The sequence below is a fragment of the Scyliorhinus torazame genome, chromosome 5 (assembly GCF_047496885.1).
Source record: "Scyliorhinus torazame isolate Kashiwa2021f chromosome 5, sScyTor2.1, whole genome shotgun sequence".
NCBI classification, from domain to species: domain Eukaryota; kingdom Metazoa; phylum Chordata; class Chondrichthyes; order Carcharhiniformes; family Scyliorhinidae; genus Scyliorhinus; species Scyliorhinus torazame.
The window spans coordinates 115,507,878-115,531,306 of NC_092711.1; the positions used below are offsets into that span (position 1 = coordinate 115,507,878).

At 46.2% G+C, this 23,429-nt stretch overlaps 1 protein-coding gene across 3 annotated transcripts; it reads right to left on the reverse strand.

The window, feature by feature from the left end:
• Positions 1–12,964: 12,964 nt before the first annotated feature.
• On the reverse strand, positions 12,965–22,246 carry LOC140419554 (uncharacterized). 3 transcript variants are annotated; one of them, XR_011945860.1, is made up of 4 exons: positions 22,153–22,246; positions 18,006–18,096; positions 14,779–16,723; positions 12,965–13,551 (listed from the first exon to the last, which is right to left on the reverse strand). XR_011945860.1 is itself a non-coding variant. In XM_072503446.1 (3 exons), exon 3 carries the CDS (start codon positions 16,166–16,168, stop codon positions 15,218–15,220), a length of 951 nt encoding a protein of 316 aa, XP_072359547.1. In that variant the 5' UTR covers positions 16,169–16,723; positions 18,006–18,096; positions 22,153–22,246; the 3' UTR covers positions 13,663–15,217. The 3 variants fall into 3 exon arrangements, 2 of the variants coding, with proteins under 2 accessions (XP_072359547.1, XP_072359548.1); XM_072503446.1 differs by lacking the exon at positions 12,965–13,551 and having other exon boundaries at positions 13,663–16,723; XM_072503447.1 differs by lacking the exons at positions 12,965–13,551; positions 18,006–18,096 and having other exon boundaries at positions 13,663–16,723; positions 22,153–22,238.
• Positions 22,247–23,429: the final 1,183 nt, after the last annotated feature.

Here is a 23,429-nt window from a genome sequence, read left to right on the forward strand (position 1 = left end):
CAACTGCTTCACTGGGCAAGGAATTCCAGAGATTCACAACCCTTTGGGTGAAGAAGTTCCTCCTAAACTCGGTCCTAAATCTACTTCCCCTTATTTTGAGGCTATGCCCCCTAGTTCTGCTTTCCCCGACCAGTGGAAACAACCTGCCCGCATCTATCCTATCTATTCCCTTCATAATTTTATATGTTTCAATAAGATCCCCCCGTATCCTTCTAAACTCCAATGAGTACAGTCCCAGTCTACTCAACCTCTCGTCATAATCTAATCCCCTCAACTCTGGGATCAACCTAGTGAATCTCCTCTGCACTCCCTCCAGTGCCAAAATGTCCTTTCTCAGGTAAGGAGACCAAAACTGAACACAATACTCCAGATGTGGCCTCACCAACACCTTATACAATTGCAGCATAACCTCCCTAGTCTTGAACTCCATCCCTCTAGGAATGAAAGACAAAACTCGATTAGCCTTCTTAATCACCTGTTGCACCTGCACACCAACTTTTTGCGACTCGTGCACCAGCACACCCAGGTCCCTCTGCACAGCAGCATGTTTTAACATTTTACCATTTAAATAATAATCCATTCTGCTGTTATTCCTCCCAAAATGGATAGCCTCACACTTGGCAACATTGAATTCCATCTGCCAGACCCTAGCCCATTCACCTAGACCAAGTGCAAACTTTGCCACATTGCACTTGGTCCCCAACTCCAAATCATCTATGTGGATGATCCTGGAGCTGTGAAGCAATTGTTCTAACTACTGTGCTGCCCTTAATCACCGTGAATTCACTGGTGTGTCAGTGGGTGAGAAGACCAAGTGAATATCTTGCCGCACACACAGCTGAACAGCCTCTTACTCGTGTGAATGTGTTTGTGTGACAGCAGATTCGATTGATTTTAAATCTCTCCTCACACTCTGAACTTTGAAAAATGTGGACAAGTGGATGTGTGTTGAGGTGGGATGACTGAGCTAATCTCTTCCCACATATGAAACAGATGTACAGTCTCTGCCCAGTGTGAGTGCGCTGACGGACACTGAGTCCACATGTTCACTTGAATCAGTCCCACTGTGAGAGATTCTGAACAGTCTCTTGTCAGTGTATTTTATAACACTTTCCACAATCCAGACATTTAGAATATCTTCAGTCAGTGCAAACTCACTGGTGTGTTAACAGGTTGAATGACTGAGTGAATCCCTCCCCCTCCCCACACATGGAGCAGGTGAATGACCTCTCCCCGGTGTGAACTCACTGATGTTGCTGCAGGATGGACAATCGCCTGAACCTCTTCCTGCACTGAGAGCAGGTGAATGGAGTGGAACCGGAGTGACTGCACTGGTGAACCATCAGTGAATGTGGGTTTTTACAGCTAAGACTGTGACAGGAGCATTTAAACCCTCTCTCTGCAGTATGAACTCACTGTGTGTGGTGAGGCTGGCTGGAGGAGTTGGACACGGAGAGATATTTGTCCGGGTGGATTGGTGGAAGTGAGGAAACTAGCAGAGGCAGCTGATTGGATTGTCTCACACTTATTGGAGGGGAGGATGGAGGAGACAGGAGAGGGAGAACATTTCAAAAGGAACTAACTTGTCTTCGAGATATTAAAAAGATTCAACATGATGTGGGTGAAATAGAAAGTTGACTTATTTTACTTTGATTCACAATATTAACTACTATAACTGGGCTGGGGTTTATTAACAACATCAGAAACAGGCCCCAATGAACATGGTTCAGTCCTGGATGTGATTAACAGCAAAGTTCAATCACTGCCGTTACTCGTGAAGTCGCTGGTGTCTCAGCAGGGCGGATGAGTGAGTGAATCTCTTCTTACACACAAAGCAGGTGAATGGCCTCTCCCCCGTGTGAACTCGCTGGTGTGTCAGCAGACTGGATAAGGTAGTGACTCTCTTCCCACCCCTGGAGCAGGTGAATGGGACCAACGCTGTGTGAGTGCGCTGGTGTATCAGCAGGGCAGATGACTGAATGAATCCCTTCCCACAACTGGTACAGATGAATGGCTTCTCCCCAGTGTGAGTGCGCTGGTGTATCAGCTGGTTGGATAAGCTAGTGAATCCCTTCCCACACATGGAGCAGGTGAATGGTTTCTCCCCAGTGTGAACTCTCTGGTGTATAACCAGGTGGGATGACCGAGTGAATCCCTTCCCACACTCAGAGCAGGTGAATGGCCTCTCCCCAGTGTGGGCGCGCTGATGTACAGTGAGTTGAGAGGACCATCTGAACCCAGTCCCACAGTGAGAGCACCTGAACGGTGTCCTGTTAGTGTGAACACGCCGATGTCGCATAAGTTCCCAGGAACTTTTGAAGCACTTCTCACAGTCTGAGCATTTAAAAGGTCTCTCCCCAGTGTGAACACGTTGGTGTACGGTGCGTTGAGATGACCATTTGAACCCAGTCCCACAGTGAGAGCACCTAAACGGTCTCTCGTCAGTGTGAATACGTTGGTGGGACATAAGTTCGCTGGAACCTTTAAAGCACTTCCCGCAGTCTCGACACTTAAACGGTTTCACTTCAGTGTGAATTTGCTGGTGTTTTACCAGGCTCTTTTACTTCATGAATCCCTTCCCACACACAGTGCAGGTGAACGGCCTCTCTCCAGTGTGACTGCGTTGATGGGTTTCCAACTCAGACGGGTGTCTGAATCCATTCCCACAGTCCCCACATTTCAACGGTTTATGTCTGGTCTGACTGCATTTATGTTTTGACAGCCCAGATGATCGACTGAATCCTCGTCCACACACACAACACGTGTACGGTTTCTCCCCACTGTGAACAATGCTTTTTCCTTCCATGTTCGAAATTCGATGATATAAAGTCACAATAAATTGGGTGACTGTCAGATCCTGATGCGATGTTTGATTTGAGTTTCCCAACAAATCCCCTTCTAATACCCTGTGAAATAGATTTAAAACAGAAAATAGGGAGTGAGAGAGAACCCACAAAAACACAAAGGCAGGTTGTGAAATTGAGCTGAATGAATCTGGTCATTTGTGGGGCCGGCACTGGGAAAAAGTGACCATGAAAACTGCTGGATTGTCAGAAAAACCCAGCTGGTTCACTGATGTCCTTCAGTGAAGAGAACCTACCACCTGGTCTGGATCTACAGAAGACTCGGTCCTTTATGTCTTCAACTCAAACAGAACTTAGAATCTCCAAACTCTGAAGCTCTACCACCACCAAGAAAGAGCTGAGTGCTCAGCCATTCAGAGGCATTTAAGACTCAACCTCATTGCTGTGGGTGCTTCCAAACGGAGGCCAGACTGGGTAAGGATGACCGATTTCCTTCATGGACATTTACCAGATGGGTTTTTACAACAATCAACAATAGTTTCATGGTCGTCATTAGACTTTTAAAATTCCATATTTTTATTGAATTCAAATTCCACCATCTGCCATGGTGGGATTCAAACCCATTTCCCCAGAGCATTACCCTGGGTCTCTGGATTACAAGTGCAGTGACAATACCACTACGCCAATGTGTCCCCCTTTGTGATGTATGTTAACACCATCACCTTCAAGTTCCCCTCAAAATCACACAGCAGCCTGACTAGTCTGACCCAATACAAGAGGAACTGGAATTTCCTCCATTTAAATACTGGGAAAATGAAGTCATTGTCTTCAGTCCCCGCTACAAACTCCACTCCCTGAACACCAACTCCAACCCTCTCCCTGGCAACTGAGTGAGGTTGACGCAAACTCTTCACAACTTCAGAATAATATTTGACCCCAAGATGAGTGTACAAGCACAAATCCCCATCATCACCAAGACCACCATTTCCACATCAGGAACTTCACCCAACTGCACCCTAATCCGAGTTCATCTATTGCTGAAACTCTGATCCATTCCTGTTACCTCTCAACTTATTATCCTACACACTCCCGGCCAGCCTCCCAGATTCATCCTCCCTGTAATCCTGGGGTCAAACAAAACTCTGCTGCCTGTGTGCTTACTCACACCAAGTCCTGTTCACCCATCACCCCTATGCTCACTGACCGACCGCTGTAATCTCCTCCAGCCTCACAACCTTCTGGGAGAGCTGCACTTCCTCCAATTCCTGAACATTCTGATATTAACTGTGCCACCATTTGTGGCTGCACCTCCATTTTCCCAAGGCCATAAATTGTGGAATTTCCTCCCTAAACCTTTCCGCCTCTCAATCCAACTTTCCTCCTTTAGGATATTCCTTCAAACCTACCACTTAGATCAAACTTTTGGCCATCAGCCTTAATATCTTCCTTACGTGGCTCAGTGTCAATGTTGTTTGATAACATTTCTGTGAAATATCGAGGGATGTTTCATTACCTTAAAGGCTCAATATAAATAGATCAGCGCATAATGATTTGGACATATATCACCACTGTTCCTTCATCATCACTGGGTGAATAACCTGTAACTCCTTACCTAACATCATTGGTGGAGCACCTTCACCACACAGACTGCAGCGGTTCAAGAAGCTCAAACGTTATAATCTCACCAACTGGGGTTTGGCAATATTTGCTGTTGGTCTTGTTAGTGACACCATTGAGGAGTCACCCGGGGAGTGGGAGTGATGTCACTGTGCAATTGTGGGTGTGTGATGACATCACAGACAGGAAGACAGAACATCTGGGTCGGTGCAAACCAGTGATCACCACACAGTATGGAGGATGTGAGGGTCTTTGAAAGGGTGCAAAGGAGATTTACCAGAATGGTTCCAGGGATGAGGGATTATAGTTGCAATGTTAGGTTGGATTTGGATTTTGTTTATTGTCACATGTACCGAGATACAGTGAAAAGTATTTTTCTGCGAGCAGCTCAACAGATCATTAAGTCCATGAAAAGAAAAGAAATACATAACAGGGCAACACAATGTACACAATGTACACTGCCATCGGGTGAAGCATACAGGGGTGTAGTGTCAATCAAGTCAGTCCATAAGTGGGTTGTTCTCCTTGGAGCAAATGGCAGAGGGGAGATTTGATAGAGGTGTACCAGTTTCTGATAGGGTTGGATAGTTTATGATATGTTTAGATAAGGTAGATAAAGAAACATCCCCGTTATCCGATCATACAATGATTTCAGGGCAGATTTACGATTTGGTGGTGGTGGGGATGTGATGAATAAATTACACCCAGTGAGTGGTAATGACCTGGAACTTTAATGCTAAAATTCAAAGGTCAATAATATCCAGATCCTGATGAATCCATTGTAGTTTAGTCGGGCAGCATGGTCGGCACGGGCTTGGAGGGCCTGTTCCTGTGCTCTACTTTCCTTTGTTCTTTTGTTCATCCCTGTCAGTGAAGGAAATTAACAACATTCTCTCCTCCTGCTGACAGGACAGGGTTCGGCGCGCATGCGTCCTGCTGCTCCTTTAACATTAACCCGGGCCTGGCCGCTGCCGGAAATGCTGCGGCCCGGGGAAGCGCGCCGCAGGGTTGAGAGTTTCTTATTCGCGGTTTGAGGTCTTCACTGAGTGTTTATCAAGTCTTTCCGCCCACCCACAGCGTCCATTGCTCTCTCGGGCACACTGTTACCTTACCCGCTGTGGAGACCAGAAACAAGCTGCTCCCCATCACCCCCACTGCGCATGTTCCTTACACTGGGCTGTTCCGCACCTGCGCGATGGTCTCTTGTCCATATCCGGGAGTCTCTGCCGCGTGGAATGCTGAGCAAAATGCCCGCCATTGAAGATAATGGTTGAAAAGATTTATTTGTTGTTGTTGGATGTCGACTGGGACTGAAGGACCATACAGAAACGCAAAAGCACGACCCAATTCTCTTTTGGAGTTGGGCTGAAATTGTGAGACACAGTGGAAATAAATAGACAAAACCATCCCGCTAGGCACAAATGGATAATAATAATCTTTATTATTGCCACAAGTAGGCTTAGATTAACACTGCAATACAGTTACTGTGAAAATCCCCAGGGCCTGTTCGAATACACTGAAGCAGAATTCAGAACGTCCAAATTACCTAACACCATGTCTTTCGGGACTTGTGTTAGGAAACCCACACAGACACGGGGAGAACGTGCAGACTCTGCCAGACAGTGACTCAAGTGGAAATCAAACCTGGGACCCTGGCGCTGTTAAGCAACGGTGCTAACCACTGTGCTACCATACTTCGTGGTATCTCAGCAGGTTCGATCAACAAGTGAATCTATTCCAACACAGAGAACATGTAAACAGCCACTCTCCAGTAAGAATGTGCTGATCATGCATGAAACCTTTGAATCTTTAAGCTAGGGCATGTTCCGCTGGAATAATAGCAAGATGTCCTGGCTCACAAAGTATTTGAATGGTCTCTCTCCAGTGTGACTGTGCTATCTGTCAGTAAATGGTATGACCGACATTCACGCTTCCCACATTGAGCTGCTGAGTGGTCAATCTGCAGTGTCATGACACCCTGGGCCAGTGCGTGGTCAATTCCAGCTCCACTTGACATGGAGTCACAACACAATGAAATTAACTTTTATCTTAAAATACCCCATGTCTTCAGATGGCCAATAACTACAGTCACCTGGCCTTGTAAATTTAAACACTATTAACCTTATATTATTAACAGTAACTATAATTAAATAGGCAACACATGCAACTGGTTAATTCTACTATCCAATGACTGGGACTACGGCGCTGAGAACCCGGGTACGAATCCCAGCCCTGGGTCATTGTCCATGTGGAGTTTGTACATTCTCCCCGTGTCTGTGTAGGTTTCACCCCCACAACCCAAAGATGTGCAGGTTAGGTGTATTGGCGATGCTAAATTGCCCCTTAATTGGAAAAAAAATAATTGGGTGCTCTAAATTTATTTTTAGAAAAATTCTATCTAATATCTAACTCTCAACCATCTCCCCTGAACTCACCCCACCCTCTAAACATAGACAGACAAACAAACACAGAGGGGAAAGATAGTGTGAACTTAATGCCGATAATAAAAGGTTAAGAGTCTGTTTCAGATGGAAGTATTGCAGTTAGTTCCTTCACTCTAAGCTTTCAGATGGATGTTGCCTTTACATTCAGTTTGTAATGGTTTTCACAGTAGACTCACAGCATGAGCAGGCAACCAGCATTTGAGAGAGAGAAAAAGTTTCTTCTTCCGGGGTCTAGAAGCTTCATGCCTTCAGACAGTATGCAGTAGAGCAGAGTGAGAAAGCTGCTTCCACCTTGAGGGTCCAGTGTCTTCTCCTGGGTTTTCTCTGAAAAACTACACCTGATAAGAACAAATCGCTAGCAGTTGCCGGGTGGAATACTGTCCCTAGCCAATCCATTGATCACCAGTCAGCCAATTGGAACAAACCCCTTATATCTCTAGGGTGCCATAAAATCTGGATTTGTCTGTCCAAAATAGAAAACTTGATAACACAGTGTACAGTTTTGACACTTTGAGTTGCTTACTTCCTCTGCTCGAGTTAAATGTATGTCTCAATGGTCCAAAATAATAAAGAGAAAATTAAAGGAATACGAATTAAGGGAATCAACCGTAAGATCCAGATAGCAACATGGCTGTATCATGGGTTCCCAGATCAGAGAGGAAGTCCGTTCATTCCCATAGTCAGTGACTTGCACTTTATAGCACCTTAACAGGAATGACAACATTCCATAACCCTTCACAGGAATATTAACTTTCCCAATATTTAAATAGTTGATTGCTGACATTTTTATGCTCGTCTCTCCAATTTAATCCCAAAACACAGCTGTAATTCCCACACAGTCAAAACAGGAATGATCTGCTTTTCTCAACATGAATCAATGGCACTGCAAAATAGCATTCCATAACACACTGACAGTTGTGAAACCACTGATCCTCTGATTCATGGTTAATTGACCTGCCAGAATGCAACATAAACGTGAATTGTGTGTGTATTTCATGTTTATCACATCACACACGTATTTTAGTAAAATGTCTTTCAACTGATTGATCGCAGACTGATTTATTCCACCAATATTAATAACAAATGTTTCATGTCTCCAGTTTTGTTTTACTGCTCCTGTATTCAGCCAATCTCAATTTTTTCTCCGTGCATTTCTTGCTGGTAATTTCTCTCTTATTTTATTCTCCGTACTGTTTAAATCAGTTTCCCATCTGTGTTGTGTCTCTCCATCCAGATTATTCAGACATTGTACCCAAGTTGGTAAAGATTTCAGCATTATGGTTTGTACATTTGATCTGCTAGGTGTCTGCCATTTCCCCCAGTCTCTCTCTTTGTCCTCCTGAAGTTTGTTGTGATCTGTCTCACTGTTTCCTATATTTCCATTTCCCCAGTCTCTCTCTGTTCTCCTGGAATTTGTTACTATCCTCCCCACTATTCCTATATTTCAATTTTCCCCAGTCTATCTCTGTGTCATCCTGAAATTTGTTATGATCAGCCTCACTGTTTCCTATATTTCCATTCCCCCAGTCTCATTCTGTTCTCCTGGAATTTGTTACTATTCTCCCCATTATTCTTATATTTCTATTTTCCCCAGTTTCTCCCTGTCCTCACTGTTTCCTATATTTCAATTTTCACCAGTCTCTCTCTGCCTCCCTTAAGTTTGCCCGATAGGACAGGACATGTGCCATATGTGTTTGCTTGGGTGTTGGTGTATCCACGAGTGCCTGGTATGTGTGTTTGTAGAATATATTGGTGTGTATGTGTGTCTGTATATTTTCTATGAAATCGACATAGTTAATATAGAAAGATACAGGAGGTGAAGTGGCTGCATGAAGCCCCATGTTAGAGGTATAAAAGAGCTTCCTTGACCTTGTTACTAATGACAGTGAATACACTCTGAAAATAACAATTTCAAAACTATTTAAAAAAAAATTTAGAGTACCCAATTATTATTTTTTCAAACGAAGGGGCAATTTAGTGTGGTCAATCGACAATTAACCACTGCACCACCGTGCCACCCACAATTTTAAAAACTAAACGTGATTACACATGCGTACTTGTAGCTTCCTACATTACAACAGTGAATATATTTCAAAAGTACTCCATTGGCTTTAAAACACTTTAGGAGGTCCAGTGGGAGTGAGGTTTTATAGAAATGTACATTTGTTCTCACTGTCCCTACACCCGGACATATTACACACTGTGTCCTCACCAAAATAATTGATAAAGGTAGAGTCTTAATTTTGTGTAATAACCACAGTGTTGACACCATTTTGAATACTCTGTGAAACTCCAGACACACCATATGCACAATTATTTGTTGCAAAACACAGCGAGTTGTTGTGATTTGGAATGCGCTGTCTATAAATGGTGCTGGAATCTCATTGGACTGTAACTTCCAAAAGGGAATTTGGTACATTCTGAAAAAGAAAACAAAACAGTCAAACTATGGGATTAAATGGGTCGCTGTACAAAGAGCTGGCACGGGAAAAATGGGCCAAATAGACTCCTCTGTGCTCCAGCAGCTTTGTGTACATGTAAAGCGAGTGATAACAACCTGGAACCTACTGCCTTTGAGGGTGGGAGATGCAGAAATGACGGAAGGATTTCAATTGGAAAGGCACTGAGAGAAATAAACCTACAGGGATTCGGGGATAGAACGGGGCAATGGACAGACTGGCTTCCTTCACAGGGAGCCGACACGGTCCCAAAGGGCTGAATGGCCCCATTCCTCACCCTCCAGATGCTGTGATCTCAGAGAAATTCAGCTGCTCCAGTCTCCAACTAACTGGAGTCCCTCATCTCTGGTGCCATTCCAGTCCAAAGATGTGCAGGTTAGGTGGATTGGCCATGATAAATTGCCCTTAGTGTCCAAAATTGCCCTTAGTGTTGGGTGGGGTTACTGGGTTATGGGCATAGGGTGGAGGTGTTGACCTTGGGTGGGGTGCTCTTTCCGGGGACCGGTGCAGACTCGATGGGCCGAATGGCCTCCTTATGCACTGTAAATTCTATGATAATCTATGATCTATGATTCTTGTAAATGTCCTCTACACCCTCTCTAAGTACTTGACATATTTCCTAAAGTGTGGGGCCCATATATAGGTTTCCACTCTAAAAGGTAGAATTGATAAGTCCAGGGTTAGACTGCACTGGGAGCACTTTCAACATTGGTGATCTCCATTAAGAAAAGGAAATAGAGGCACTGGAGAAGGTGCAACAAAGATTCATAATATACAGAACTGAGAGCATTTCACACTCAGGAAAGGCTGGGGCTGCTTTTTTCTGGAAAAGAGAAGACTGATGGGTGACCTGATGGAAATCTTTAAGATTATGAAGGGATTCAATAATCCAATAGGAATTTCAATAGAAACCTCTTTACCCAGCGAGTGGCGAGAATGTGGAACTCACTACCACAGCGAGTGGTTGAGGTGAACAGCATGAATACACTGAACGTAAAGCTAGATACATACATGAGAGAGAAAGAATAGGAGATGCTGATGGGGGAGATATAGAGGGGTGGGTGGAGGATCATGTGGAACAGAAATACTGACACAGACCATGGCTAACCTCAGCCGGTATGGGAATTGAACCTGTGCTATTGGTGTCACTCAGCACAAACCAGCCATCCAGCCAACTGAGCTAACCATCCCCGTGTAAATCTGTAATAATTCCTTCAATATTGCCGGAGATTGCCCGTCTCCCACCATACTATTTAATGTTGTTTCCCAGTGCACCTCAGACAACTTGCCCGTTTTCTTCTGTGAGAAGCACCGAGATAAATTAAACAAAAGAACAATGTAAGCACCATAGCCCATCTTCAAGTCAATGTGGCATGACTTTTGCGGTTTCCAAACAGAAATGGTAATGAAACATCTTCTAACCTCACTCTTTCACCCTTGTGAAATGTGAAACCAGATGTTCGCAAGAAGGCTCAGAGAGAATCAGGCCACTGGAGACAAAGTCGTGAGACTGGCCAGTCCAGCAGAAAGAAACCCTCTGACCATCCCCATTGACCAACAGAATGAACAAAATGCAGTCCTGGATGTAATTGAGAACAGAAACTATAACAGCAGAATCCAATCCCTGTAATCAGTTGCAAACTTGTTGGTGTCTCAGAAAGTGCGATGAATTACTAAATCCCTTCACACATTGAGGGCAGGTGAACGGCCTCTCCCCAGTATGAACTCCCTGGTGTGACTGCAGACAGCATAACCAAGTGAATTGTGTGAGATAATGGGGATTATGGAGACATGGCTGCAGGATGACCAGGGATGGGAATTGAATATATTCAGTATTTAGGAAGGACAGACAAAAAGGAAAAGGCAGTGGAGTGGCAGTGCTGGTTAAAGAGGAAATTAATGCAATAGTGAGGAAGGATATTAGCTCCAACAATGTGGAATCTGTATGGGTAGAGCCGAGAAACAGCAAGCGGCAAAATAATAAGTGGGCATCGTATACAGACCCCAAACTGCAGTGGTGATGTTGGGAATGGCACAAAACAGGAAATTAGGCTGATTGTTAAAGTTTCTATAGGTATATGACGAGGAAAGGATTGGTGAAGACAAACGTAGCTTCCTTAGTCAGAAACAGGGGAATGTATAATAGGGGACAAAGAAATGGCTGGGCAAATAAATACATATTTTGGTTCTGTCTTCAGAAATGTGGACACAAATCAGACACAGGAATGTTGGGGAAGGCAGGATTTAGTGAGAGGGAGGAACTGAAGGAGATCAATATTAGTAGCGAAGTGGTGTTGGGGAAATTGTTGGGATTGAAGGCTGATAAATCCCCAGGGCCCGATAATCTGCAACTCAAAGTACTTAAAAAAGTGACTCTCCATGGTAGTCTATGTAGAGGTATTACGGTACCTGGTAATGCTGGAACACCATTGGTACATATTGTATGTTTCTTACTGGTCAAGCTGTATGGTAGTTCTGCCCTGCAAGGCGGGGTATAAGAGCCCGTGCCGCCCCAGCAGCATTCTTTCTGTACCTGAGCTGCTGGGGGAAACATCTAGCTTATTAAAGCCTTCAGTTGGACTCCAACCTTGCTTTAGTGGTGATTGATCGTGCATCACTTTAATAAGGTAGATTTAAAAGGATGGAGCTCCGAATCAAGCCGGAGCGTCTGCAACTTAGCCCCCACGTGGCAAACTCCGCGGCAACCGTCAAGCACTGGCTGGCGTGTTTTAACGGATATCTCGGAACAGCCGAAAACACACCCACGGGAGAACAGAAATTGCAAGTCCTGCACTAAAGGGTGAGCCCGGAAATTTACACCCTCATCGAGGCCACGGACGACTTCGATGCTGCATTGGAGCTGCTAAAAGGACATTATATTCGCCGGGTAAACCAGGTCTACGCCCGACATCTGAGAGCAACGAGGTGACAAATCCCTGGGGAAATCGCTGGAAGAATTCTACCATGCGCTCCTGGTGTTGGGGAGAAACTACAGCTGCCCGCAAGTTGCGGCGAGCAACCACACAGAACTTTTGATCTGGGACACTTTCGTTGCAGGTATGCTGTTTTCCCAAATCCGCCAGCGATTGCTGGAGAAAGACACCCGAGGCCTCAAGGGAGGCACGGGCCCTTGCAGGCTCCCTGGATGTGGCTTCCCAAAACGCCCGCACTAGCGTCCCCGACCATGCGGCAGCCCCCTGGGCAGCGTGGAACTCCCCCGCGGCCACCCCAAGACATTTCCCATCCCCCCCAACAAGCTTGTGCTGCAAGGCGGCCTGGCAACCCCGGGGGGCCCCGCTGCTACTTTTGCGGGCAGGCCAAGCACCCCCGGCAGCGCTGTCCGGCCCGCGCATGCACCTGCAAGGGATGCGGTAAAAAGGGCCACTTCGTGGTGGTATGCCAGGCCCGGGCGGTCGCTGCGGTCTCCGGTGGCAAATGCAGACCGCCACCACAACCCTCTCCACAGTCCCCATGCGGCCAGCGAGCGCCGCCATCTTCTTCCTCCAGGGCCACATGCGGCCCCCGGGTGCCGCCATTTTGTCCTGCGGACGCCACGTGCGATGCCTGGTGCCCGCCGGAGCCCCACGCACACCCCAGCCACCAGTCCCACCCTCCTTCCCACAGGTGCCCCCGTCCCAGGAGGATCGGTCCTTCCGTCGGCCCTGTCTAGGCCCCCCGCCTACAGTCGCACCCCGCAGACGCTCCCTTCTCAGGTCAACCGGTTTCCCCACCAGCGCCGTCTATAGTTAATTGTGAATCTGTAAATAGTTACGACAATAAGACAAAACGCTGTACGGAGGTTTATGGTACCTCCATAACTATAAATTCTACCACGTTACCATGTTGTAATATCAAGCCACCACCCCCGCCGGACTCTTTTTTAACAGGGGGTGAATGTAGTAGGCTGTGTAGAGGTATTACGGTTCTTGGTAATGCTGGAACACCATTGGTAGATATTGTATGTTTCCTATTGGTCAAGCAGTATGGTAGCTCTGCCCTGTAAGGTGGGTATAAGAGCCCATGCCGCCCAGCAGCCTTCTTTCTGTACCCGAGCTGCTGGGGGAAACATCTAGCTTATCAAAGCCTTCAGTTGGACTACAACCTCGCTTTAGTGGTCATTGATCGTGCATCACTCTCGAAATAGTGGATGCATTGGTGGTCACCTTCCAGGACTTTATACACTCTGGAACAAATCCTGCAGATTGGAGGGTGCCTTATGTAGTTCACCTATTTAAAACAAGAGATAGAGAGAAAACAGGGAATTATAGACCAGTAAGCCTGACATCGGTAGTGGGGAAAAGTCTCAAATCCATTGTCAAAGATTTTGTAGCAAAGCACTTATAATAATAATCTTTATTGCCACAAGTAGGCTTACATTAACACTGCAATGAAGTTCCTGTGAAAAGCCCTGAATCGTCACACTCTGACGCCTGTTCGGGTACAGAGGGAAAATTCAGAATGTCCAAATCAAAGAACAGCACGTCTTTTGAGATTTCTGTGAGGAAACCGGAGCGCCCGGAGGAAACCCACACAGACACGGAGAGAACATGCCGACTCCGCACAGACAGTGACCCAAGCCAGGAATCAAACCTTGGACCCTGGCGCTGTAAAGCAACAGTGCTACTGTTCAGTCCCACAAAACTTAGAAAACAGTGGCAGGACTGGACAGACTCAGCATTGATTTATGAAGGGGAAATCATGCTTGACAAATCTACTGGAATTCTTCGAAGGTGTAACTGGTAGAGTTAACGAGGAGGAGCCAGTGGATGTGGTATATTTGGACTTTCAGGTGGCTTTTGTCCCGCACAAGAGATTAGTGTGTAAAATAAAAGCACATGGAATTAGGCGCAGTGTGTTGATATGGATTAAAAAAACTGACAAGAAACAAAGAGTAGGAACGGATGGGTCTTTTTCAAATTGGCAGGCAGTGACTAGTGGGGTACCGCAGGGATCGGTGCTCAGGCCCCAGATATTCACAAGATATATTAATGATTTTTTAAAAAAATGTAAAGTACCCAATTCCTTTTCTCTAATTAAGGGGCAATTTAGTGTGGCCAATTCATCGACCCTGCACATCTTTGGGTTATGGGGTTGAGACCCACGGAGACACAGGAAGAACTTGGCTCCACATAGTCAGTGATCCGGGGCAGGGTTGAACACTGGTCCTCAGCGCCGTGAGGCAGCAGGCCTAACCACTGTGCCACCCTATATATTAACTATTTAGATGAGGGAACAAAATGAGATGGCAGACTATTATCTGAACGGCCATAGATTAGGAGAGGGGACTACGCAACGAGACCTGGGTATCCTCGTACACCAGTCACTGAAGGTACACATGCAGCTACAGCAGGTGTAAAGAAGGTAAATGCTATGCTAGCCTTCACCGCAAGCGGATTAGAGTACAGCAGCAGGAGTATCTTGCTGTCATTATACAGGGCCTTGGCAAGACCATACCTGGAATATTGTGTGCAGTTTTGGTCTCCTTATCTGAGGAATTATGTTCTTGCTCCAGAGGGAGTGCAGCGAAGGTAGGTGCAGGGTAGATGCAGGATAGATTTTCCCGATGGTGGGAGTGTACAGAACCAGAGGTCGCAGTCTGAGGACAGACCATTTAGACAGAGATCAGGAGAAATTTCTTCAACCAGAGAGTGGTGAGCCTGTGGAATTTGTTACTGGAGGAAATAGTTGAGGCCAATACATTGTATGTTTTCAAGAAGCAGTTAGATATAGCACTTTGGGCGAAGGGGATCAAAGGAGATGGAGGGGAAAGCGGGATTAGGCTATGGAGTTGGATGATAAGCCATGATCATAATGAATGTCAGAGCAGGTGCCAAGGGCCAAACGATCTCTTCGTGCTCCTATTTTCGATGTTTCTATGTAATCCCTTCCCACACTAAGAGCAGGTGAATGGCCTCTCCCTAGTGTGAACTCGCTGGTGTTTCTGCAGACTAGATGACTGTGTGAATCCATTCCCACACTGAGAGCAGGTGAATGGCCTCTCCCTAGTGTGAACTCGCTGGTGTTTCTGCAGACTAGATGACTGTGTGAATCCATTCCCACACTGAGAGCAGGTGAACGGCCTCTCCCCAGTGTGAACTCGCTGGTGTGTCTGTAGGTTGGTTAACTGAGTGAATCCTTTCCCACACTGAGAGCAGGTGAATGGCCTCTCCCCAGTGTGAATTTGTTGGTGTGTCTGCAGACTGGATGACTGAGTGAATCCCTTCCCACACTGAGAGCATGTGAACGGTCTCTCCCCAGTGTGAATGCGCTGATGTCTCAGCAAGGTGGATGAATCACTAAATCCCTTCCCACACTGAGAACAGGTGAACGGTCTCTCCCCAGTGTGAACCCGTTGATGTCTCTGCAGGGTAGATAACTGAGTGAATCCCTTCCCACACTGAGAGCAGGTGAACGACCTCTCCCCAGTGTGAACTTGCTGGTGTCTCAGCAAGGTGAATGAATCAATGAATCCCTTCCCACACTGAGAGCAGGTGAACGGTCTCTCCCCAGTGTGAACTCGCTGGTGTGTCCGCAGGGTGGATAACTGAGTAAATCCCTTCCCACACTGAGAGCAGGTGAACGGTCTCTCCCCAGTGTGAACTCGCTGGTGTGTCCGCAGGGTGGATAACTGAATGAATCCCTTCCCACACTGAGAGCAGGTGAATGGCCTCTCCCCAGTATGAACTCGCTGATGTTTCCGCAGGGTGGATGAATCAATGAATCCTTTCCCACACTGAGAGCAGCTGAATGGCCTCTCCCCAGTGTGACTGCGGCGATGAATCTCCAGCACAGATGGGGCTCCGAATCCCTTCCCACAGTCCCCACATTTCCACGGTTTCTCCATGTTGTGAGTCTCCTCGTGTCTCTCCAGATTGGACAATCAGTGGAAGCCTCGTCTACACACAGAACATGTGCACTGTCTCTCCTCACTGTGAACGGTGTGTTGTTTTTTCAGGCTGTGTAACTGGTTTCAGCTCTTTGCACAGTCAGTTAGGGTCTGGTTTAGCACAGGGCTAAATCGCTGGTTTTGAAAGCAGACCAAGGCAGGCCAGCAGCACGGTTCAATTCCCGTACCAGCCTCCCCGAACAGGCGCCAGAATGTGGCGACTAGGGGCTTTTCACAGTAATTTCATTTGAAGCCTACTTGTGACAATAAGCGATTTTCATTTTCATTTCACTGGAACTCATTCACTCGGTTGTGTTGTGTGAGTCTTGGTGCTTTTCCAATCACATGCACGTTTAAAATCTTTTGAAGCCGACAGATCGGACAAACATTTCTCCTTCTCGCCGATGATATTCAGAGCCCGATGATATTCAGATCAGAAGGAATCGAGTGAGTTTGTCACATCGAGACATGATGTTTGAGATTTCTGTCTGTAATTCCTCCTCTTCCAATATCCTTCAAAAACAATTTACAACGGTCATCATTGTTAGTACACATTATTTACTCTCTTGTTCTCAAAAAGCTCTAAATCTCCATCTCACATTCTCCCTCCATTCTCACTCTGCTGTATCTAATATTCACCCTCCCAATTCTCCTGAACGTGCTGATTCATGTTGATTGACAGATCCAAGCTCAGCTCACTGCTTCCTGACCAGGACACAGAGATTAGAATAGGAGTAAGAGTCGGTCAATTGGCCCACTGAGTCTGCTCAACCATTCAATGAGATCCTTGGCCGATCGATCGCAACACCATTTTCCCCACACAATCCCCATATCCCTCGACATCTTCAATATCTAGAAACCGGTCAATATTTGCCTTTAACATACCTGATGACTGAGGCTCCACATTCCTCTGGAGTAGAGAATTCCAAAGCTTCACCACATCCTCGAGTGAATAAATCCCTCCTCATCTCAGCTTTCTCTCTATTTTCCTACCTGTTCCCCATAACTCTTAACTCCATTGTCAATAAAATATCTGTCAAACTTGTGCTTCAATATATTCAATGACCCCCAGATACAACTGGTCCCTGTGGAAGAGAAATCCAAAGACTAACAACCCTCTGAGGGAAGAGGTGACTGGAAATCTATAACATAGCCACGGTCCTTTATTACAAGATGAGAAATAATAACAAATTTACTTTATTACAAACTGTAAATAACATATCTAATCTGGACCATGCAACAACACTAGGCATATCTCTGTCCATTATTAATTTAATTGCCCTGAAATGCCAGCCATCTCCTGGGAAACCCACCCCTTTAATTGTGAACATTAGGAAAGAGACAATCCTTTTTTGAAATAAATTTAGAGTAACCAATTTTTTTTTTTTGCAATTAAGGTGCAATTTAGCGTGGCCAATCCACCTACCCTGCACATCTTTGAGCTGTGGAGCTGAGATCCATGCAGACACAGGGAGAATGTGCAAACTCCACACGGACAGTGACCCAGGGCCAGGATCGAACCCGGGTCCTTGACCCTGTGAGGCAGCAGTGCTAAGCACCATGCTTTTTGTCAGTCAAATAAATGCGTCAACCTGTTAAGGCAATGTTTTTCAAACTTTGTTTCCGGGGATCCATTTTTAATCAACCGGCCAACCTTCGGGACCCAACCCGGCCGACCTTGACGACCCACGCCAGCTGACCTTTGCGACCCTCGCCGACTGACCTTGATGACCCACACCGGCCGACCTTGACGACCCATGCTGGCCGATCTTCGCGACCCACCATTTTCCCTTACCTTGTTTGCAGCTGACAAAAGGGAGGAATCGCAATCGCATCCAAAGCCCGTGATGTCAATGTTCAGGGGGTGTGACCTACTCTCTGCCTCCCTTCAGACATGAAGAATACATAGAATTAAAAAAAAAATCTTCTGTATCTTTGATTGCGCAAATTCGCTGGCAACAGCCGGCTTTTTTTTTTTACAACTTCGGGGGGGGGGGGGGGGGCGGTTGTTTGATAAAGTTTCACAGGAAAAAAATGCAGAAACTGAAAATGTTTTAATCCTCTAGAAATTGGAGTTACATCACATTTCACCCAAACATTACGATTAAAAATGTTAAAAAATAAAAGACACTTAAAAATCAATCAGTTAATTGATAAAGCTTCCTAATACAACCTGCAGGCACTTGGAATGTTTAAAATCAAGATTTAAAACGCTGACATTCTTGGTTGAAGTTACAGCTGCGGTGAAACCATCGTTGGATCATTCGCCATTCTTGGAGAAAGAGACTTCCACTTCATCATTTAGCCATCTGGGATGGCCACTTCCAGAATACAAAATGGACGCTCGCAAAGAACATAGGGAACTGTGGACAATACTAGAAAACAAGTAGACACAGCGCCTGAATGCATATTTGGGAAACAGCTTCCAGATGGAATTGAAACTATGGGTCGATTAGCATATTGTTGGCCCATCTCCGGGAAACAAAGGAATGATACTCAGGTAACCGATACTATTACAGACATTCCAGTGCCAGTTCCCCAACCAAAAAGCACAAACAAAGCAAAGCCAACAGCCACCTAAGACACGCCCAGCCATCAGGGCACCCACCCCTTCATTTGTCAAGATCGAGAAGCGGCGCAATTAATTGGGACTAAGTTTAAGGCCCGCCTAAAAGCGCGCAAAGCCCCTCCAAGTATAAGAAGGAACCCCCACAAGAGAATCGCTCTCTTGGAATTGGCTCTTGAAGCGGAGAGACCCTTCCACCAGCGTCACCAGTTCAAGGTCAACGCTCGCTATCAGACGGACGACCTTAGCTGTTCTCCTGTATACCTTCGAACCCAACAGCCTCAGATCCAAACAACAGCCATTGTTCCTCTGACTAAGTGGGCACCGAAGTTAGGTATAGGCGTTAGCATTAGAGATAGTTTAGTTGGTAGTACTGTTGTGCATGAGTAGATCTTACTGTGTGTGTAAATAAATTATTAAAAGTTGGCTGCTGCGGGGTTGCAGACGGATTTGCGTGTTTGGGAGCGCCGTGAAGGACGGCTCCGTGGCCCTCCCGACACCTGCCCACAACCCACCCGCGGGTCGCGCCCCCGACTTTGACAATGCCTGTGTTAAGGAGACGGGTGGGGGAGTTGAAAACACTTTGTGGAGTCATGAACCTTCACGTAATTTTTTTTCTCCCAATTAAGGGGCGATTTACCGTGGTTCCAGGTTGGGCTCAAATCATTAATGAGGACAGTGATCTCTGGCAAGGAAGGAAACCCTGGCAGGTGGGCGGGGAAGATTCACAAACACCCGCTGGAGGCCCCAAATCCTCAATAAGACCCATTGATTTTATTGTCAGTCTGCAGACAGGAGAACTGAACCCAGGCAGAGGAGAGGGAGGGAGAAAACTGCGAGTGGAGGAAAGAGATGGGGAGATGGGTTTGGATTTCAGCCCAGGGAGGAGGGAGAGTGTGTGGGATGTGGCAAAATGTTCCAGAGAAACTAGAATTGTCTGTTCAGAATTTCTATCCTGGACTGACAGTGATGGCTGTATTTTTTTAATTTAAATTATTACAAAAAAAATTTAGAGCACCCAATTCTTCTTATTACCCCAATTAAAGAGTAATTTTAGCGTGGCCAATTCACCTACCTTGCACATCTTTTTGGATTGTGGGGGTGAGACCCGCGCAGACATGGGGAGAATGTGCAAACTCCATACGGACAGTGAGCCAGGGCTGGGATCTAACCCGGGTCCTCGGCTAACCACTGCCCCTAGTGATGACTTTTGTAAACTCCTTTTACAGGATATTACAAGGGGAGGATTTACAGATGGAAACTCAAATCAAACTTCACATCAAGATTTAACAGAGTCACTCCATTCATCAGGACCAGCATATCATTGGCCTGTGAATGTGGAAGAAGAAATGTTTGTCTGTTCTGTCTGTAGGAAAAGGTTTTCAAGATCAGTGTGACTGCAAAAATACCCGATACACACGCGACTCAAGTGAGTGTTCCAGTGAACTGACTGTGGAAAGAGCTTTAACCAGTCACACAGTCTGAAAAAACATTACGCCATTCACAGCGGGGATAGACCGGACACATGCTCTCTGTGGGGACAAGACATAAACTGATCGTCAATGTGGAGTGGGACAAGGATACCAGCAGCTTGCTGAAACCATGGGAATGTGGGGACTGTGGGAAGGGATTCAGATCCCCATGTGAGCTGGGGACTCATCACCGTAGTCACACCGGCGACAGACCATTCACCTGTTCTAAGTGTGGGAAGGGATTCACTCAGTTATCCGAGTGAGGATTCACCAAGATGTGGGAGCTGGCTGGTGAGGAACTGAGCGGCCTTTCATAAGCTTCAGGCTGCTCTGTGTAAGATAGGAGTTTGATTCGGGATGGTATACCCGGCAAAGCTGCAGCTCGCATAGGAGTGCAAAGACTGCCATTTTGAGACACTGGAGGAGGAGAACATTGTAAAACATGGACTGGAGTCCAGTTATCTGTATTGGACAAGATCTACGTTTCCTATGGGATGGGTGTTGTTATTTCCTCTATATAGTTTTGATATTTTCTGATAAAATCTGTTTTTCTGTTTGGGGTGAAGGGAGATTTTCTTTATGAAGCACAATGTAGACATATAGGGGGTGGGGAGGGAGACGGGTTAGCTACCTGATGACTAAAGAACTGTTTTTGTTTTACTCTGAGTGTATGGGTACGTGTGTGGCAGCCATCTTGGGTGGACTCTTGGCCTGTACAAAAGATAAAGAAAAGCTGTTCAATAGCAGATTATAAAAGGATTATGGGACACAGATTTATGATTGTGAGCAAGATCTACAGGGGAGGTTTTACACAGTGAGTGGTAATGATCTGAACTCAATGTTTACACACAAAGGTCGATAATCTCCAGGTCCGAATGGTGCTGTCAGAATTTGATGTGAGGATTGGTTGTGAGTTTCCTGTCTGCGAACCCCTTTCTAAGCCCCTGTGAAAGAAGTTTACAAAGGCATCACTGTCAGTCCAGAAATGAAATTCAGGAAAGATAAATATTTCTCCTGGTTTGAGTTTGCGGTGTGTAAATCCTCCCCTACTAATCCCCTGTAAAAGGAGTTTCCAAATTTAATCACTGTCAGACCAGGATAGAAATTCACAACATTCTCCCCTCCTGGTCCAGGATGACTGCTCACCCCCCCGCTGCACAGTGACCCTCTTGTCCTTGATTTGAGGGTGTTGTCTACTCAGGGTTGGGAGTTTCTGCCTTGGGTCTTCATGTGACTGAACAGAGCTGCAGAGCTTTGGACACATGGGACAGAATGTCCAATGAATCTTAGAATTTACAGCGCAGAAGGAGGCCATTCAGCCCATCGAGTCTGCACCGGCCCTTGGAAAGAGCACTCCATTTAAATACACACTTCCCAACCTATCCCCTCAACCCAGTAACCCCACCCAAACCATTTTGACATTAAGGGCAATTTAGCATGGCCACTCCACCTAACCTGCACATCTTTGGACTGTGGGAGGAAACCGGAGCACCCGGAGGAAACACACGGAGATAGTGAAATGAGAGTGCAATCTGGAGAGCAGGATTGGCTTCCTTTTCTTTCCATCTCTGCCACCGCTTTGCATCATCAATAAGACATTGGGACTCAAAGACGAATCCAGTTTGATGGACAAGTTGTCTCCATTCTGAACAATGGGGAACAAGCTCCTCCCACTCAATGAAACATCGCCCCGACAAAGATGACAACCGCGCATGCGCCCTGATGCACATCCAATAAAGATGGCGGTCGTTACCCCGAGCCGAATTTGAGGAGCTGCAGCCCCGCTCGGTACAAACTGGGTCCCGTCAATATTTCCGCGGTTTGCGGCTTACAACAGCTTTACACAACGTTTTCGCCCACCGCCGCGATCTCTCGCTCCCTACATGTTGTTAAACGCCACTTACCAATTTCGGATCTCAAAAAGACGCCCTTCTGCTTTGTCATTACCCACACTGCGCATGCTTCAATCATAGCGGACCCCACCGCTCAATCTTTCCGATTGTTTGGAGGACCAGCCGCTCCCGGTCGGTCCTCCAGACCCGCCCCCCTCTTCCTATCGGGAGCTGCCGTCAATCACCCGGGCATTGTGACGGTTACAGATCGTGAGAGCAGCCACAGGCTCAGGCTGACTCTCTGATTGTCCAATAATAACAGTGAGAGTCTCAGTGGGACAATCAGACAATAATAGTGGAGATGGGGCCCAGAGGAGAAACAGCAAAGGATTCACTCACTTTGAGAGGAACAAACACAGTGTCTGTTCCAATAATAAGTCAGGCTGCAGTGTGTGAATGAACATATCATTGGATCCAATTTAGAATCATAGAATCTCCTCAGTGCAGAAGGAGGCCATTCGGCCCAGTGAGTCTGTAGCAACCCACTGAAAGCGCAACTAACCTTCGCGAATTCCCCACCCTATCCCCACAACCCCTCCCAGTGACAATTTAACACAGCCAATCCATGTAACCTGCACATCTGTGGACTGAGAGAAAACCAGAGCATCCGGAGGAAATCTATGCAGACACAGAAAGAATGTACAAACTCCACATAGACAGTGACCCAAGGTCAGAATGAATCATAGAATCTACAGTGCAGAAGGAGACCATTCGGCCCATCGAATCTGCACTGGCATTACCTGATCTGGCCAACTCACTGAAATGTGGTTAATTCTGAATTGCCTAGCAAGCCACTCAGTTTAAGGGCAATTAGGTATGGGCAACCCAGCTGGTTTGCCCGTGACACTCACATCCCATAAAGAATAGAGAAAATCAAAGGGCTGTTTCCAGTGCCGGTTTCAAAGGAATCAGTACTGGGCCCTTCACTCCTGGTTTACATCATTGATTTGAGAGTAAATGTGGGAACATGAATAAGATGTTTACCTGTGACACAAAAATGGTTAAACACTTGATAGTGAGGAAGAAAGCTGGAGGGAAAACAAGGCAAAGGATTACATGATAAATGGCAGGACAGGACTAGTTAGGCCAGAGCTAGATTCCTGTACACAGGAAGATTGCACTCGAGAGAGTAGAACAAAGAACAAAGAAAAGTACAGAACAGGAACAGGCCCTTCGGCCCGCCAAGCCTGTGCCTGTCCGTCTAAACTAAAATCTTCTACACTTCCTGGATCCGTATCGCTCTCTTCCCATCCTATTCATGTATTTGTCAAGATGCCCCTTAAATATCC

Excerpts from the sequence above, each read along its gene's own strand:
- LOC140419554 (XM_072503446.1), bottom strand. The coding sequence starts at position 16,168 with ATGGAGAAACCGTGGAAATGTGGGGACTGTGGGAAGGGATTCGGAGCC.